Source organism: Leguminivora glycinivorella, chromosome 5, assembly GCF_023078275.1.
Source record: "Leguminivora glycinivorella isolate SPB_JAAS2020 chromosome 5, LegGlyc_1.1, whole genome shotgun sequence".
NCBI classification, from domain to species: domain Eukaryota; kingdom Metazoa; phylum Arthropoda; class Insecta; order Lepidoptera; family Tortricidae; genus Leguminivora; species Leguminivora glycinivorella.
In genome coordinates, this window is record NC_062975.1 from 11,011,090 (window position 1) to 11,029,890 (window position 18,801).

Sequence of the window (18,801 nt, forward strand, 5' to 3'; positions counted from 1 at the left end):
ATGACACAGAGACAAAAAGACAGGCACGTCAAACTTATTTATAACAGCCCGTTAATTTTACGCAGTGGGTTAAAAATATATTGTAATACATAGTTTGATAATAATTTTAAAATCGGCTAAAGCCATTACCAAATCTGGAGCAGACCTAAAAATTCCGGCACCTAAACCTCAGGCTAAAAAGCCTAATCCCAGTACAAATAAAAATTTAAACTGGAAGCCGGGTCCAGCGCGCAGGCAGCCAGGACCGTCACGAGCGAAGGAGCCTGCGACCTCGACGAGTCATCGGCCCAGGCACACCTCGAGGCCATCGAGCACTACAGGACGAGCTACAGACATCGTTAGCCACGGTAATACCAGGAGGTAGACTAGCTAAATTTTATACTCAATGGCAAATGCTTACAAATGATCCTCTGGTATTATCATATATTATCGAGGGTTATAAAATTCCATTTTTCAAACCAGTTTCTCAATTAGTACCACCAAGTACAAGAAACTACTCCTGTCAAGAAAACCCCGACGCGTATGCAATAAATGCATTTACAGTCTCCTGGTCCAAATATTACTTCTATTGCCTTTCCTCCTTTTAGTATGATATTAAAATCGTTAAGAAAGATTATTAATGATAAAGCCAGAGGCATAATGGTGGTACCACAATGGCCCACGCAACCGTGGTACCCTCTTTTCAAAAGTTTACTGGTTTCAAAACTTTTAGTACTAGAAGCAAATAATAATCTAATTTTATCTGCCACTTCCAGCCGACGGCAGGTGCGCTCACAGACTACCCTGGTGGCCGGAATATTATCCGCGAAGCGATGATAAGAAGAGGTGTCCCACCATCTTCCACACACATACTGTTGGATTCATTATCTAATAACTCATACAAACAGTATGAAGGGTGTTATAAAAAGTGGTTCATTTATTGTATAGAAAATAAATTGAACATTTATGATGTATCAATTCCAGAAATCATAAGATTTTTAACAATAATGTTTAATAACGGTGCCCAATACGGAACATTGAATTCTTATAGATCCGCGCTTTCGTTGATTGCTAATGAAAAACTTTCCGATAATGATGACTTGAAAAGATTTTTTAAAGGAGTGTTTCGTTCTAGACCTCCACTTCCTAAATACACCGAAACCTGGGATCCGTCAGTCGTTTTAGATTATTTGGGAAAATGGTATCCCAATGAAGATTTATCTCAAGAACAGATATCTAAAAAATTAATAACACTTTTGGCTCTCGTAACATCACATAGAGCACAAACACTAGCTAATATTAAAATATGTAACATCGAAAATTGCTCCGATAAAATTAAAATTAAAATCCCAGACCTCATTAAGACGTCGCGAATTGGTTCTACACAACCAGTACTGATCTTGCCCTTTTTTAATGAGAAACCAGAGATTTGCCCGGCAAGAACAATCAACTCTTATTTACAAAAGACTAAAAATATTAGAAATCAGGCGGAATGTCTTTTTATTAGTTTTAAAAAACCTCATAAGCAAGTAGGCACGCAAACATTAAGTAGATGGATTAAAAATGTTTTAACCTTAAGCGGAATTGATACGTCATCGTTCACTGCGCATAGCACTCGGCATGCTGCTGTGAAATGGCATGCGCTCACAATAAATAATGAACTAAAAAAAAGCAATATTCGCTCAGTTCCCCTTATAGATGGTACTCAATTTGTAACAACCGGTAACGACATAGGAGAAGGGAACAACGTATCTTAATAGAATTTAATTAGTCGACCCTTCTAATATTATTGTTGATTTGTTGATCTTCATTATTGGAACACTCGCGAAAGGCAATTCCAGCTGGTTTTAATGGATGTCGTGACATGGCAACACAATAAACACTTAGGTGAATTAAGTAATTAATACCTAAATGATAAAGCGATAAAAAAAAGTTATGTTCTTCCCGTGGGTGTTTCTTCCCGTGGGTGTCGTAGAAGGCGACTATGGGATATGGGTTGAATTGTGGCGTAGGCGAGAGGCTGGCAACCTGTCACTGCAATGTCACAGTTTCGTTTTCTTTCAACCCCTTATATGCCAAGAGTGGCACTGAAACTTCAGTAGTTTCATGTGTTCTGCCTACCCCTTTATGGGATACAGGCGTGATCGTATGTATGTATGTATGATCTGACTGTGTAAGTAAACCTTTGTATGGTTTATTAAGTTTTCTTGTAGGTATTTACGCATCATTTTTTTTTTTTTGTGTTTTTAACCCCCGACGCAAAAACGACGGAGTGTTTGTTACGTGGTTTGTTATAAGTTTGACGTGTCTGTCTGTCTGTTTGTTTGTTTGACTGTGTGTGTCTGTCTGTGGCATTGTAGCTCCCTAACGGCTGATCCGATTATATTTAGTTTTCTTTTTGTTTGAAAGCTGGATTAGTCGGAAGTTTTCTTAGCCATGTTTCATGAAAAGTGGTCCACTATGTCGGTGGTTTTTACAAAAATTTAATTTTGTGGTAATTGCACATTGTAGTCCTTCCTCAGTCACCCGTTGGCCACGAAAGCTATAAAGAGTTCGAAATGCTACGAAGTTTTATACGCGATACAATCCATTTCAATACTCTAATTCAATATATTTATCAAAATCATCATTCGCCTGCCCTTATCCCAGTCATTTGGGGTCGGCGCAGCATGTCTTCCTCTTACATACACATTTCATCATTCACTTACTTTCGTTTCATATCATCTTTCACATAATCCATCCACTTCCTTGGTTTTCCTTTCCCGTTACTTCCTTCGCCATTCATTCGTAATACCTTTCGCATCACATATATTTATCAAAACAAATATTACAACCGACCACTTCACGTCACAAACCGTCAAAAACAATATGCACGCTTACGAAGCATCAAACGAGGTTATACATACAAATATATCGATAGAATTAATTGTTCGAGCCTCGTGAATAGTGTAGTGTTGATTTGTTGATCCATGGTATTGGGACACGGGCGGATAATTGAAATGCTAATAATGTAGGGTACATCGCGTCATTTCGGTTCGGACCATAGATTGTACAAACATCTAGATGACGGGTATGTGACGTCATCACGGCACCGCCTTCCATTACGACAATAGGGTAATTCCATGTAACAGAGTAATGTAAGTGACCAATTATTATTCATGGTGCTAATTTAAATATCAATATATCTAAGGATTAAAAGTAGGCTTATCTAGAGATAAATTAAGACTTCAATTTGCATCATAAATAAAAAAACATGCAATGAAGTGGTCACTTACATTACAGTTACGTGGAATTGCCCAATATGTGACTGGTTAGGTAGCCAGTTGCTCACCAAAAATTCTTTTAATTTTCATAAAGTTGGAGAGAAAAAGCGGTACCACGGTACTGATTGAAGATAAAATAAGGAACAATTCTTTAGAGTTTTGTAGCTAGCAATGATTTTAAAAAGTCTTTATAGATTTATGAAAGTTATTAAAAATTACCCGTTGTAAAATAATATTTATTATTAACATATACTACCCGTCATTATGTCCTAAAAATATGGTTTAGGTTTATAACAGAGACTAACTCATGTTAAAGTGTTAGTTAACCTTAAAAAAAAAGTGGAATCCCCAAAAAAACATATTAAGGTGGTGACAATACGGATGGAATACCATAAGTAATCGAATATCTGTCTCTTTTAAGCCTCCGCCACACATAAAGCGTTTTGATAGCGTAGCGTTAGCGGAGCTCTGCTAACGCTCCGCCTACGCTCCCAAAACGCGCATGTGTGGCTGAGCTTTAAGTATATAGTACGCTAGTGTACAGGATGACATAAGATTATTTAGATTCTGCTTAAAACCTTCTGTCTAAATATTTTTCTATGTCCATGTTTCGAACGCGATCACTCGCCGCTCGGAGATGCGCGTCACGCGCCGCAGACCCTAAACTTTAGTAAACGTTTCGGCTTTTGCGAAGTGAAACGTAGACGTCAGCAAAAGTTTGTTTTGATGGTAGGGATATGAATTTCGTTGCGGTCGGAGGATTTATATGTATGTCGCAGGGAAATGGCCAAAACAGAGATTTCATCAAATCACTAAGGGATATGATCAAATCACGTAGGATGTCAAAATGGCGAATCCATTTTATCACTTCTCTAGAAAATTTCAGTTATTAGACTAAATCCCTGACTCTGTTTAGTGAAATCACAAAATCGACCAATAGACACGCCACGTTTTGTCATTTCACTAGATTTGTTTAGGGATTTGATAAAATCTCTGAACCACGTCAGTAAGTTGACGAAACGAGCTTATAAAGTCAACTAGCTCTATCATTTCGCTAAACAAGTTCAGTGTAAAGACAAAATGTTTTAATAAATATGAAAATAATCTAAAATGAAACATTTTTAGCTTTGTTTCATCACTTATTCTATTTTTTTTCTTATTTATAGAAAACCAAAAACTCTTAAAAACGAATTCAATTTTACCATTTCACTAATCTAGTTAAGGATTCAATCAAATCAAGTGACAAAGGCAAGAGTCTAATAAATCTAATTGGATATATTAGATTCTTGGCTTTGTCATTTCACGAAACCTGTTCAGACATTTGATCAAATCACCAGTTGAGACTTTATCATTTCCCTAAATTTGTTTAGGGAAATGTTAAAACTAGTTGACTTTTTGAGTTCGTTTCGTCAACTCACTGTCGCGGTTCAGGGATTTTATCAAATCCCTAAACAAATCTAGTGAAATGACGAAACGTGGCGTGTCTATTGGCCGATTTTGTGATCTCACTAAACAGAGTCAGGGATTTAGTCAAATGACTGAAATTTTCTAGAGAAATGATGAAATCGATTCGCCATTTTGACATCCTGCGTGATTTGATCAAATCCCTTAGAGATTTGATCAAATCTCTGTTTTGGCCATTTCCCTGCGACATGTATATCAGGCACGAGGCAATATTAATTACTTTAGCCGTGATTTTGTGGAATAGTAATTTCACGGATTAATTTTGCAAATACCTATAACAATCTTCGACAAAAGGTAGGTAAAGTATAAAAAATATTGATGTAAGGTACAGCGGGGCAAATCTCGACTGGGGGGCAATTGTAACTGATCCATTTTTTCCATTATTACACTATGATGTTGAGTTCTACATGTATCCAAACACGCCTACCATATATAACTGGACACTCTACTTAAAAATGCAAACATTGTAAAACATGGAAAAAATGGACCAGTTACATTTGGCCCCCAGTCGAGATTTGCCCCGCTGTACCTTATACATATATCAGCATCCTCCAGGAAATTAGAAATCAGGTATTATTGAAAAGGATGAAAACAGTTATATACATAGTTTATTCTTATTACTTACCTAATATGTAAATAACTCGTCTATAAGTAAATGCTACAGGCTGGAGGAAAGACTGTTATTTTTATTTTCGAATTAAGTATATAATGTACTTGTCTTATGTACAGTAAAATGTTTACATATACATACATACATAATTTTTAAATTTACAATATCTGAGCTAGTGCTGATTAGACAGACACGCAAATGTTAAATAACTATTTAGGTTATTTACTGAAATCTAATAAAAGCATTTCCTATGACCTCCCGCCCAAAAGGCGAGCGGACTGAAAGCACGTACCGTTTCGCACATATAAATTCAGTGAACCTTGTTTTTACCTCACGAATAGAAAACCATTATTGTAAATAAGGTGGAACCTCGCTGTTGATCCGTTAGCCGTCCCGACTAGAATTTCACGTAAGTAATCAAATCCTGGCCTTCATCTGTGGGTACCAAAGGTGGTCGGAATACATAAATCCAGAGATACGTGATCGAATTCAAGATCGACTCGATACACAATCCTGTCGGCATGAACTCATTATACTGTAACCAAATTCAATTTACTGTTCTGACCACATCATATCAAATATTTCATTGCGAGAGCCAGTTTCACGTATGACGAGCATTTATTTGATCGCTATATTATGTGCAAATAAAAATATATGCGCTATTCGAGTTGGGCATATTATCTTTATGAATATGTCCCTCGCGGTAGGTATATGAAGTATCGATATGTTCTGCAGTAAATGTACTGGACATTTGGGTAGGCTTTACATCGTTTTAATGTTTAACAATCAGGCATGTACTCCTATAATATACGTCTACTAAGTACCTATAAGTATGCGTGTAGAAAAAGTAAGAGCGAATCGATTGGCGTGGTATGAACATGTAATGCGAAGGGATGAAAGTCATGTGACGAGAAAGGTAAATTATGAATGAATGGAAGGAAGTAACGAGAGATAAAACCCGAGGACATAGTAGATGGACTGTGTGAGAGATGTATAGATGATATAAAACGAAAGTAAGTTAATGATGAGATGACTGGTGAGAGAGTTGTATGGAATTGGAAGACATGCTGCTCCGACACCAAGTAACTGGGATAAGCGAATCATGATATAGTTACCATTATTTAATTAGGTACGAGGGTCATGCCAAAAGAAATCAGATACTCAAAATTTACATACTTTATTCTTTATTACAGCTATCTATTTTTTCGAAGTATTCACCGTGAACACGTATACACGTTTTCATCCGTCTAAACCACTTAGAAAATACCGATGACCACTCTTCTTTAGACACCTCAGAAATTTCGTAATTATACGCAGCCAACGCATCTTCTTTGTTCTCAAATCGCCTTCCTTTTAATTTTTCTTTAATTTTAGGAAAAAGATAAAAATCACAGGGGGATAGGTCAGGGGAATATGGGGGGTGGGGCAGAATAGTCACGTTTTTTGAGCTGAAATAGTCAAGTGTTCTAGCGGAAGTGTGCGGGGCAGCGTTGTCGTGGTGCCAGAGCAGGCGCCGGGTTCCTGACTTCGGCCGCTTGTCACACCAAGCTGACAGTACTCTTGGGGCACAAACTGTCACATACCATTCTGAATTAACTGTCTTTTGATCTTCTAGCACTATTGTAGCAATATGTCCCGTCTTGCAGAAAAATGAGGCAACCATTTGTTTTTGTGTGCTTCGGGTTCGGCGACATTTTGTTGGCGTCGGCTCATCTTCAAAACACCATACTGTGGACTGTCGCTTTGTTTCAGGATCGTAGTTATATAGCCATGTTTCGTCACCTGTAAGTACATCATATACGTTTTTGTTCTCGCCTGCGTCGAATTTATCTATCATAAATTTGCACCAATCCACGCGACGGTCTTTCTGTAAATCGGTGAGCTTGTGCGGCACCCATCTTGAACAACGCTTATGAAGAGACAGTTTACTATGAATTATAGTTTGCAATGCTGCTGATCCAATGCCCAGTTCACGCTCGAGCTCTACATATGTAATTCGTCGGTTCGCACGAATATTTTTTTCCACAGTCTTTACATTTTCTTCAGTGACTGCGGTTGGCGGCCGTCCGGTCTTCGCCTCATCTTCAAAGCTCTCCCGTCCTCTTTTAAATTCAGCAAACCAATTGAAAACAGTTGCACGTGAACACGCAGACTCTCCAAAAGTCGAGACTAAAAGTTCAAAACACTCTTGAGGTGTTAAACCTTTTTTAAAGTCATAATATATCATAACACGAAAATCACGTCGAGTAAGCTCCATTGTTGCGGAAAATTCCCGCCAAAATTATTTAGAAAAAAAATAATTAAAAAAGGAATCCTAAGAATTTCCAAGTGTTCCATTTTTAAATTTATAAGCAGATAACCTACCTTTACATTGGTGTATAACTGGCCAGTATCAATCAAATGACCATGGAGTATCTAACTTCTTTTGGCATGACCCTCGTATACGTAAAATCACAAATGTACAACATAATTTTTAATTCGATCGTATAATTATTATTGGTTCGGTAGTTTCGAATGAAGACACATTTTGAAGACTTAATTATATTTAATAAAATAAACTTGTTTAGCAAGAAGGAATTGGTGTATGAGTAGTGAGTATCAGTTTGTATGAGAGGTGATTATCTGACCTTCAAAGGTACAGGACAAACTAGACCTTATTGAGTGCTTTTCTTAGTCTTTATTTTGACACCAAAAACCGTTTGATGATATTAAGACTTATTTTTGGACGTAAATTTTGAAAATTCATTGTTACCATATCAAACATATTATAAGTCATATTACGCGTCTCACTGGCGATACAAAGAGGAAACACCGCCAGCGTCATGGGGTCCATGCCGCAGGCCGACCTGTTGAAAGGGGTTTTCTTTTTATAACTGGGGTATTTTTGTAGGTAAGTTTTAGTTTTTTATTTAGTTTTAATTTATAGGTTTAATTTTATTTATAGGTTTAATTTTAGTTTTCTTGTTATTGTTTTAGTTCTTAATAAACAAATATTATTATTATAAGCCACCCGATTTTCGAAATAGAAAGTCATCCGATCTGACCGCTAGACCACTAATGCTCCTTGGCATTTAATTAACCTAATTATTGATTAATTATGTCAACGTTGTTCCCTAGAGTAGGTACATACCTACATATTAACCAAATGCGTATCATAGTGAATTTAATAACATCCATCATAAATTTGTCAGGAATGTTATATAAAGTTAAAGTTGAATTAGGAAACTCTCCAAAATGTATTTGCAAATTAGGGACTCGATAATTGAATTACCTTCGTATGAGTATAATATTCCGAACCATCTTACGTATCTTAATGTCAACAACGAACATCGGAATAGATATGATGTCAAATTAGGAAGCATAATAATAGTCTAAAGAAATAGAACAATGTAGTAGGTCCACAATGATGAAGACAGGTATGTGTGCGAAATAAATACGTATGGAATCCTGAATGAAGTAAATACAATACAATAGGAATAATAGGATACAATACAAATACCCTTTATTGCACGACTCAATATACATAAATACAACAATACAGAGGAAGTTAGCAACATAATATATTAACAACATCTACCTCATACTGGGATCATCATCCTCCTTGCGTTGCCACGGCTCATGGGAGCCTGGGGTCCGCTTTGACAACTAATCCAAAGATTTGGCGTAGGCACTAGTTTTACGAAAGCGACTGCTATCTGACCTTCCAACCCGAAGGGTAACTAGGCCTTATTCGAATTAGTCCAGTTTCCTCACGATGTTTTCTTTCGCCGAAAAGCGACTGGCAAATATCAAATGACATTACGCGCAAAAGTTCCGAAAAACTCATTGGTACGAGCCGGGGTTCGAACCCGCGACCTCCAGATCGAAAGTCGCACGCTCTTACCGCTAAGCCACCAGCGCCTACCTCATACTGGGATACTGTTAAAAATGTAAAGTAACATTTTGACATTTTTATCATAAGCATTTCATATTTTTCTCATCAATCGAGCTTCGATGTTTTATCTGAAGGTTAAAGTCTTGTAAATTAATTCTAAGTTTTACCTTTAAATGGGATACAGAAGTAAAATTGACGCGTAGTCAATAAATCGTACAATGCCAAAAAAAAAAGATTAAATACCTACATTTGACTCTATAAATACAATAATTGCACAAATCAAGTAAATTAAAAGAAACTTGAGAGTTTTGAATGATTCACGGTTATTTTCTTTAGGCTTATATTGGCCGGGATATTGACCGTGATTACCTTTTTGATTCCTTTTTTTTTCGTGAGCTCGACAAAAATCAAAAAGGTAATTACCGTCTATATCCCGGTCAATATAAGTCTAATTAAAATTAACTTTTTATTTAATTAAAGCGCAACATTCGGTTTTAGTGCAGCAAAGTGCAGTCCTACATTAACTAACTGAGTTTTATGTGTCCACTGGCGATGGCAGACACTTTTTATGACCTACTTAGTTAATACTTCAATTTTAAACTCCGACTTTACATTCTATTCATTTACAGTACCGGCCAATTATGTACTTACTTATAACATTCAAGTTTTATCCGTAGAACTTTTTTATACATATTTGTCACTGGTACCTACTCCACTACTTTAGGTAGTCTAGTAGTGGACTATTGAGAAAAAATGGCATCATGTAATGTTTTTTCTTTTTCATAATTGTAGATTGTTATTAACATTTTTTTATTACAGCTGCTTTAGTAATACGCTGTGGATCTTATTGTAAGTCATTGTAATTATTTAATTGCAGTACGAGTATTCACCATGAATATCTACACAAGTACTAGTACGAACATACGTCGCTTAGTCTATAGTGCATTACTTTGCGGGCCGAATTATTTTGTATGGATAAAATGTTGATTGCAGTTTTAAGGAAAAGTTATTTTATTACATTTATTATGTTCTGTTTATATACTCGCCACCATTAAAATATTCGCCCGTAGTAGCTTAACAGATTCTATACATGCTTATTCAAAAAACCACAAATGTGATATGTTTTTGGCTGGTACTACTTGTAATACTTTAGTTTTCGACTCCGACTTCAGATTTTATTCATCTCCCAACCCTTTTTGCAATAAATTCTTCCTAAATAGGTTTATGGGCCGCAGTTCCCGTCTCATCAAAATAACTTCTTCCTTAATATACTTAATTTCCAAACACATTTTTCTCTTTGGCTCCCATTAATGTCGTCATAGAAATAACTCACTAAACTTTTTTCTACTGAGAAGCGATCCGATTGAGGATGTAAAGTCGTGCTCGATAAATAGTACCGATTTGTACGTAAAGTTATTCTATTGAGGAAATGTACCGGTAATTTACAAATAACAAATAAGAAATTGAGCGTAACCTGTGTATCTTATATTTATTGTTTCCTTATTGACTTTAAAATAAATAAAACAGAAGTACCTAAGTATTTTGTAGTCACTTCTATATAACAATTTGGTCTCACACAACTGCTTAATTAGAGAGTGGCACCGAGGTTCATGTGCATTCCTTCCCCATTCGGAATACAAACGTCAGTTTATGTATGCAAGTGTGTATATTACGTGTACGAACTTAGAAAAAAAAACTGATTCAAGCTTTAAAAACTGAAATAGATACCATAAATAAATAAATAAATATACACTCTTACACAGATTGACTGAGTCCCACGGTAAGCTCAAGATGGCTTGTGTTGCAGGTACTCAGACAACGATATATACAATATACACATATTTATATACATAAAAAACATCCATGACCCAGGAACAAATATCTGTGCTCACACTAAAGAAAAAGCCAACATGACGAAGCCACGAATCGTGCCCGGGTCTCCAGCTACCGCGGCTGACGTGCTTACCTCTACACCACCTCGACCGCCGTGGTCGTCGGAAATCTTGACGTGTAAAATGGCTTTACAAATAAATGAGTATGAGTATGAGTATGTATGTTATATCCGATTTCTGAAGGATAAACAAATAATTTAATTTGTTCCTAAGTTCGTTAGTTAAAGCTTTGTTATCTGTTGACATCGTTATAGACTGTGCATCGGCTTTCCTGATGCCAATGAACCGGGACAAGGGACAAGCACGATGACTCATCCCAAATTGACTGAAATCCTATTCCTATGAAATCCAGATGAAGCTTGTGGGAGGTAGAATGTTGCCTTGCGAGCTCCCGACGTATAAACCTATGGCTAGTATCAAACGTACAATACGTCTTGAATGTACCTGCGACAAATATAAGGCCTAGGTTACCTACGATATGATATTATACTTTACTTAGTACAGTCAGCAGCAGAAGTTCCGTAGCGGGCAAGGTGTTCAAAATTAACTTGACACGATCTTATATTTAAGACAATAAGAGCGTGTTAGGTTCATTGTGAACACCTTGCTCACTACGGAACTTCTGCTGCTGACTGTATGACTAAACTTCCCTTTTTTGGTCAACGCGTAATTAATTATGTACAATGATCTAGCATAAAGTAAGTAGTTATTACCAAAAATGCTACCATAATATTCGTCTCCTCAAGTTTTTTCTAAGGTACAGTTGAGTTCGTAAATACATATGTGTACATTTCTTCGCCTTAACTCGTAGCAATAAGGTAAAAAAATGTACCTACACATATTTATGAACTCGACTGTACCATACTTTTATTATTGTCGTATAGCATAGACCGCTGTCTCTACACGGTATTAATAGTTATTTGTTATACAAGGGGGCAAAGTTGTATTTTAACGCCGAGTGTGGAATTGAAAAACGAGCAAGTGAAAGGATTCTATAGTTGAACCACGAGCGAAGCGAGTGGTTCGAGAATAGAATCCTGAACTTGCGAGTTTTTTAACACACGAGAAGTAAAATACATTTTGCACCCGAGTGTAACACAAAACTTTTCCCCTCACTATAGCGAGGAAACTACAACGCAAAAAATGCGTTTATCCCTGCTTCCAGTAGTTCCACAGGTGGTAAATCATCTTTATTACTAGATTCACCTACTTTTATCAATTTTAAAGCAGTTAATTTGACTTTATTCAAGGTCAAATTACTTTACCCACTAGTGGATAAAATGCGTTTTTACCCGTAGGTATTAAAGGACAAAACACGTGTTTCCGAGCTAGTGAGGGGAAAAATATATTTTTTCTAGGTATTTGTTACAATAGGCTACTGTACCCTTTTTTAAAGTCTGTCTTATAATGATTAAGTACTGTCCAATTCACCGAAATAAAATATTACCATATTCTATTATGACTTAAAAACAGCAAAAAAAATATTTAATACTATTACGTAATCAGGTGAAAACAACACAGCCATGTTAGTTCATAGATTATCTATGAATCAGGTAATTCTACTCGAAAACAACATTTTCTGACTTTTTAAGTATCATTATATATATAGCATTAAGTTCAATATGTCAATGATTGTTTTGACATGCAGTAAGGTTCGAATTCGATGATGTCACTACATCGCTGACAGCGTTTTCGGTCGCCAAAATAAATAATATACACATTTTTAATCGAAAATACGTAGTTCTCATACACTTTTCTTTTAATACCCTAAGTCTTTAAATATTGTTTTTTTATGTGAAATATGTATTACAGAAGACAACCACTTTTTGTACCAATTTCGATATAACTCTAGTAGCCTTTTGTAAAATATTAATATTATCACCATCTAGCAAACCAAAGATGTGCGCTTAAATGAGAATAAATGTGTCTTGATGGTTCCGATGTACGTTTTTTTTTATAGAGATTGTTTGTCTTTTTCGGAATGATATCTGTCTTTGCACCTTGCTGACTTGTCGGCGGTACGCGTCCGCACCATGTATAATAAACGAATCGCGTTGCGTGTTCCGCGCCAATAATTCTCCACTCTGGCCGAGAGAGATTGGCACTTTACAGAATTTTGCGAGAACTGCGGCCTCTTCGGGGAATTCCGATAATCAGCTTTACTTAAGGGATTGGATTCGAAAACTCGATTGTATCCGGAGTGATTTTAATAATTCATCACCCTGTACATTCATTCCGTCTTAAAATGAAGGTCCAGTCTTAAAGACATACATTATTTTCTATATCGGTCAATAAAAATATTTATATTTTAATCCGAATATGTCATTCTATTTAGCATAGGGTTGCAAAAAAAACGGTTTTATTTTTTTTGGTTTGAAAAAAAAAAAAAAACAGATTTTTCTGAAGTGTGTTTTTTTCTAAAGTACTAAATCTCAAAAATTGCAAAGCAGTAAATACTTTTATACGGTTTTTAGGGTTCCGTAGTCAACTAGGAACCCTTATAGTTTCGCCATGTCTGTCTGTCCGTCCGTCCGTCCGTCCGTCCGTCCGTCCGTCCGTCCGTCCGTCCGTCCGCGGATAATCTCAGTAACCGTTAGCACTAGAAAGCTGAAATTTGGTACTAATATGTATATCAATCACGCCAACAAAGTGCAAAAATAAAAAATGGAAAAAAATGTTTTATTAGGGTACCCCCCCCTACATGTAAAGTGGGGGCTGATATTTTTTATCATTCCAACCCCAACGTGTGATATATTGTTGGATAGGTATTTAAAAATGAATAAGGGTTTACTAAGATCGTTTTTTGATAATATTAATATTTTCGGAAATAATCGCTCCTAAAGAAAAAAAAAGTGCGTCCCCCCCCTCTAACTTTTGAACCATATGTTTAAAAAACATGAAAAAAATCACAAAAGTAGAACTTTATAAAGACTTTCTAGGAAAATTGTTTTGAACTTGATAGGTTCAGTAGTTTTTGAGAAAAATACGAAAAACTACGGAACCCTACACTGAGCGTGGCCCGACACGCTCTTGGCCGGTTTTTTTGGACTTTGTCAACTACTAAACGAATTTTATTTAATAATTTTAATGTATGGTTTTATAAAACTAACATTTACGAAATCTGTAGTTCTCAGATGTCGCTATTTACTGTTGGTAATACCACAGCCTCTCCACGCTCCACGCCGCATCGGGGATTCCCCAATAAACGTTTATATACTGAATGTGTATCGAATTAAAACGTACGTTATTGTTATTGAAAAGTTACAAATCACGAAAAACCATTATATATTAGTATAGTATTATTTGTTCATATGAAAAAAAAAACATATTTAAAAAAAAAAACAATGATGCTCGGTTTTTCTCATGTATTGTTTTTCAAAATTCTAAAAAAACCCTTTGGTTTTTTTTCTATTGGCAACCCGAGAAATACATTTCTTCGAAAATTACCAGATAATATTAAACGTACTTATCCCTTAACACTGGTTCAGGGAAAGGGTAGGTAGGTTACTGAACAAAGATTTTGTGAATTTCAGTGGTGGATTATACATAAGGCAAAAGCAGCAAAGGCTTGGTGATGTTGTAAGGGGTACACCGAGCGGATGTTGCCCTTGCCCATATCATGGGACACACACAGAGCCAGCACCCGCAAGGGTGCAAAAAATGAACTGGGCTATTGGATGAAAGTGATGCACTAAATATTGGGCTATGGGATAAAAAACCGGACGCCTGCCTATAGTAAAGTAATAAAACGGTATCCAATTTTATTTCTAATGAATTATTATTATTAAGTCAAACTTTATTAATTATGACGTGTTTATAATATCTACTTTATTATTTTTACTTATTTGCTCGCAGGTTTGGAAATAATCAGGGTAAGCAAAGGATTGGATTTTACAACCTTAACTACCGGCCCTTCGCTGACTTAATCTTACAATTGCAAAAAACAAACACATTGTACGATAACGTACCCTTTTAATTTTTTTTTTAATTATTGGTCATTGAAATACATATAATACATAATTGAAAATATTTTGGTTGCTGATTTTGCGAAACCCAATCGTTTGTTTTTAATTCAGAAATTAAACATTGATTTTCAATCCTAGGCCAACCACGATAACCGCATAGATATTAAGCACATATTTTATTACATAGTAATGCGATATTGATTCAACATGTATGCTACGAGTATTACAACATGTATATACAATTTAATGCATAATTAGTAGGCCTGTAACCTATTTTCGGAATACTTAAATCATTTATATTTGTATTGCAATTACATATCGACACTCTTCTACAATTTTGTACTTTTATAGCATAGAATAGAATCGAAAAAACTTTATTTAGGCAGGCAAGTTTGGTCGACCTGTGTGGTGACGGGTTAAGAATTTCACCATCCCCTTTCTTCCTGTGGATGTCGTAGAAGGCGACTATGGGATATGGGTTAAATTGTGGCGTAGGCGAGAGGCTGGCAGCCTGTCACTGCAATGTCACAGTTTCGTTTTCCTTCAACCCCTTATTTGCCAAGAGTGGCACTAAAGCTTTAGTAGTTTTATGTGCTCTGCCTACCCCTTTATGGGATACAGGCGTGATTGTATGTATGTATGTGAGTTTGGTCGCGCGATAAACGATAAAACATCTGGCCGTTCCTATCGCACTTAAAAATAGTGCGGTAGGGATGGCCTGATGTTTTATCATTTATCGCGCGACCATACTTGCCTGCCTGGACGCTTGGAACGAATGGAAGTAACAAAAAACATGTCATAATAATCGCATTAAATGTTTTTTACGCCTTGTTTAAAATTTCACCGTAGAGTGGCGCGAGATTATCTAGGTATAGTTGTTGCAACATTAGTACCCATAGTATGACGACATTAATAAATAGTATGCACTTACTTCCACCAAGCCATAGAAAGACCGCAGCAAAAATGGAAGCCATGATACCGTTGCGTGTGTATTAAGCCGCGCTCACACGTCACGTCATCACCGTCTCGTGGCGCCTTCGCCCCCTCCGATCCTTCTCCATTTTTAATACCACTTTCTCAATATTGGAAAGTTCTCGGGCATCGTAAATATTGCAGCTATTGAGTGAGCTCGAACCTCCGTGTTCTCAGGTGACCATGAGTTCTGAAACAATAAGAGAATTGGAATTTTACGCATGTATGAAATAGCTAAGGGTATATTGTAAGTCTGTAGTTTGTTGCAGTCTTATTTCTAGATTCTATATAAAATTTGGAAATAGATTCTGGAGGGAAAAAGCCGTAAAATCTTAAATTTAATTCATTTACAGTACATTTTAAGACGTTTGCCGCGGGAAATAGTTTGAAAAGATCAATGCTGTACGGGGTATATTTAACCCCGTACATGTATCGAACGGGCAACGTACTTAAGTGAAACAATAAGAAAATCAGAATTCTACGTATATATGTATAAAATAGTTTTATCTAAGTATACTAAGTATATGGCAACGTTGGATGAGATTAGCCCAGGACCGGAAATACCGGGATAAGTGGCGTACACGAAGGGAGGCCTACGCTAACCTTGAGGGAAGAAGCAGTAAAATCTTAAATTTAATGCATTTCCTTTAAGACGAGAGAAGATGGGCCGCGACGCGAGGAAATATCAGTAAAATATAATTATTTACCTATAGGTTACTAGACTCATATCGATTTGGCACAATAAATGATTGTGATCTTCTGTAGTATTTGACACAAATAAAACCATATTTATATATTTTAGGTATTAAAAGTGTATGATGACTACATATTTTCGATAAACAATGTGTGTAATTTTTTATTTATTTTGGCCACCGAAAACGCTTTCAGCGATGTAGTGACGTCATCAAATTCGAACCTTACTGCATGCCAAAACAATCACTGACATATTAAACTTTATGCCTTCATACTTAAGAAGTCAGAAAATGTTGTTTTCGAATAGAATGACCTAATAAACAGATAATCTATAGATTAAAATGACTGTGTTGTTTTCGCATGATTACGTAAAAGTATACTTTAAAAATATTATTTTCTGTTTTTAAGTCATAATAAAATGTGGTAATATTTTATTTCGGTTAATTGGATAGTACTTAATCATATAAGATAGACTTTAAAAAAGGGTCAAGTAGCCTATTGTACCTATTGATACCCTCGTTTTAAAACAACACACTCAACTAACATACGAAGTTAACCTATGAACCAGAAAACAAATAGCTAGCACGGTTAATGCCGCCAAAGAAAAGCGAACTGTTTTCAATGGCAATAAAAGTAAAAAGATCTTTTCATTAAACGTATTGTGGACGTGTAGGATTTATCGCCTCGCGAGACACTCCATTCACGTTGCGTTTTGTTGTCTCGAGATCGATTGGCTCCGAATAAAATACATTCGCCGTTCGCCAATTGAATGGCGTACCCGGGTATTTAGCCAACATCACAATCGCTTACTCTTCGTAAGTGTATCGTATCTCTCTCCCTATCGCTCTTCTGCAGTAGTACGACAGAGTCAGGCTGCGTGTCCATCGTCACGTAGCGTCAACGATTGTCACTTCGGCTTGGCCGGCCGGTGCTGTTTCAGGGAAGCGACACTTTTTCAGCCAGAGAGGACTAATGGGACGCGCTAGCCCCGACTTTCAATAAATGCTCCGCGCTGTCCCCACGCTAATCTATTCCCCCTTCCGAAATTATGTCTGAACTTCCCTTTTTTCAGTGATTTAAAGAAATGCGATTTGAATTTAGATTTACATTGTTTGTTTTGCTTTGGCTGGTCTTACTGCGAATTAAGTCGATGTACTTTTATATGTAAAAGGTTTTATCGTGTATACAGTGCAACCAAAACAGAAAAAAACTTTCTGAACGTTACTTGTGTATACATATATAGTTTGAATAGTTTCATGTAAATTATTCAATTTAAACATTGTTGAGATATTTTTTTATTCTAAATAAATATGTATATTGAAAGATTCTGTATTAACCATTTATTTAGTAACTGTTATTTCTACTCACTGTAATCCATATTTATTTATTTAATTAACATATTTTATTAATAAACCATGTCATGTCTATAAGCTTTTTTCAAGGGTCGTCTCGAATCGTCTTACACGAAGACTTGACGAAGCTCAACCAGTGGAGCAGGCTGGTTTTCGAAGGGGCTATAGCACCATAGACCACATTCATACAGTAAGGCAAGTTATAGAGAAGTCAAATGAGTATAATCAGCCCCTATGCATGGCGTTTGTGGACTATGAGAAGGCTTTTGACTCCGTCGAGATCTGGTCTGTCCTCGAGTCTTTGCTGAGGTGCCAGGTTGACTATCGATATATCGAAGTGCTGAGATCTCTATATAATGCTGCCACTATATCCGTCGTAATCCAGAATGGACAGACTGAGCCAATCCTTCTGCGCCGTGGGGTGAGACAAGGGGATGTTCTATCCCCAAAGTTGTTCTCTGCCGCGTTGGAGGATATGTTCGGAATGCTAGACTGGGCGAGACGTGGCATAAATGTGAATGGCGAGTACATCTCACATTTGCGATTTGCTGATGATATCGTCATCCTGGCTAAAACCCGGCAAGATTTACAGGAAATGGTGCAAAGTCTAGCTGGGTCTTCGCAGCGTATCGGTCTTAGGATGAACTTAGATAAAACCAAGGTTATGTTTAACGAGTACGCTGATCCGGGACCGATCGCAGTTGATGGAATCTCGCTCGAGGTTGTTCTAGAGTATG

General features: G+C 36.5%; 1 protein-coding gene across 1 annotated transcript in view; it reads right to left on the reverse strand.

Moving 5' to 3' along the window:
- Positions 1–18,801, reverse strand: part of LOC125226506 — a 56,292-nt gene that overhangs the window by 19,507 nt on the left and 17,984 nt on the right. The window contains exon 2 of the mRNA XM_048130489.1: positions 15,979–16,209. Coding sequence (XP_047986446.1) covers positions 15,979–16,021 — 43 coding nt within the window. The 5' untranslated portion in view covers positions 16,022–16,209. The remainder of the gene's footprint in view (positions 1–15,978; positions 16,210–18,801) is intronic.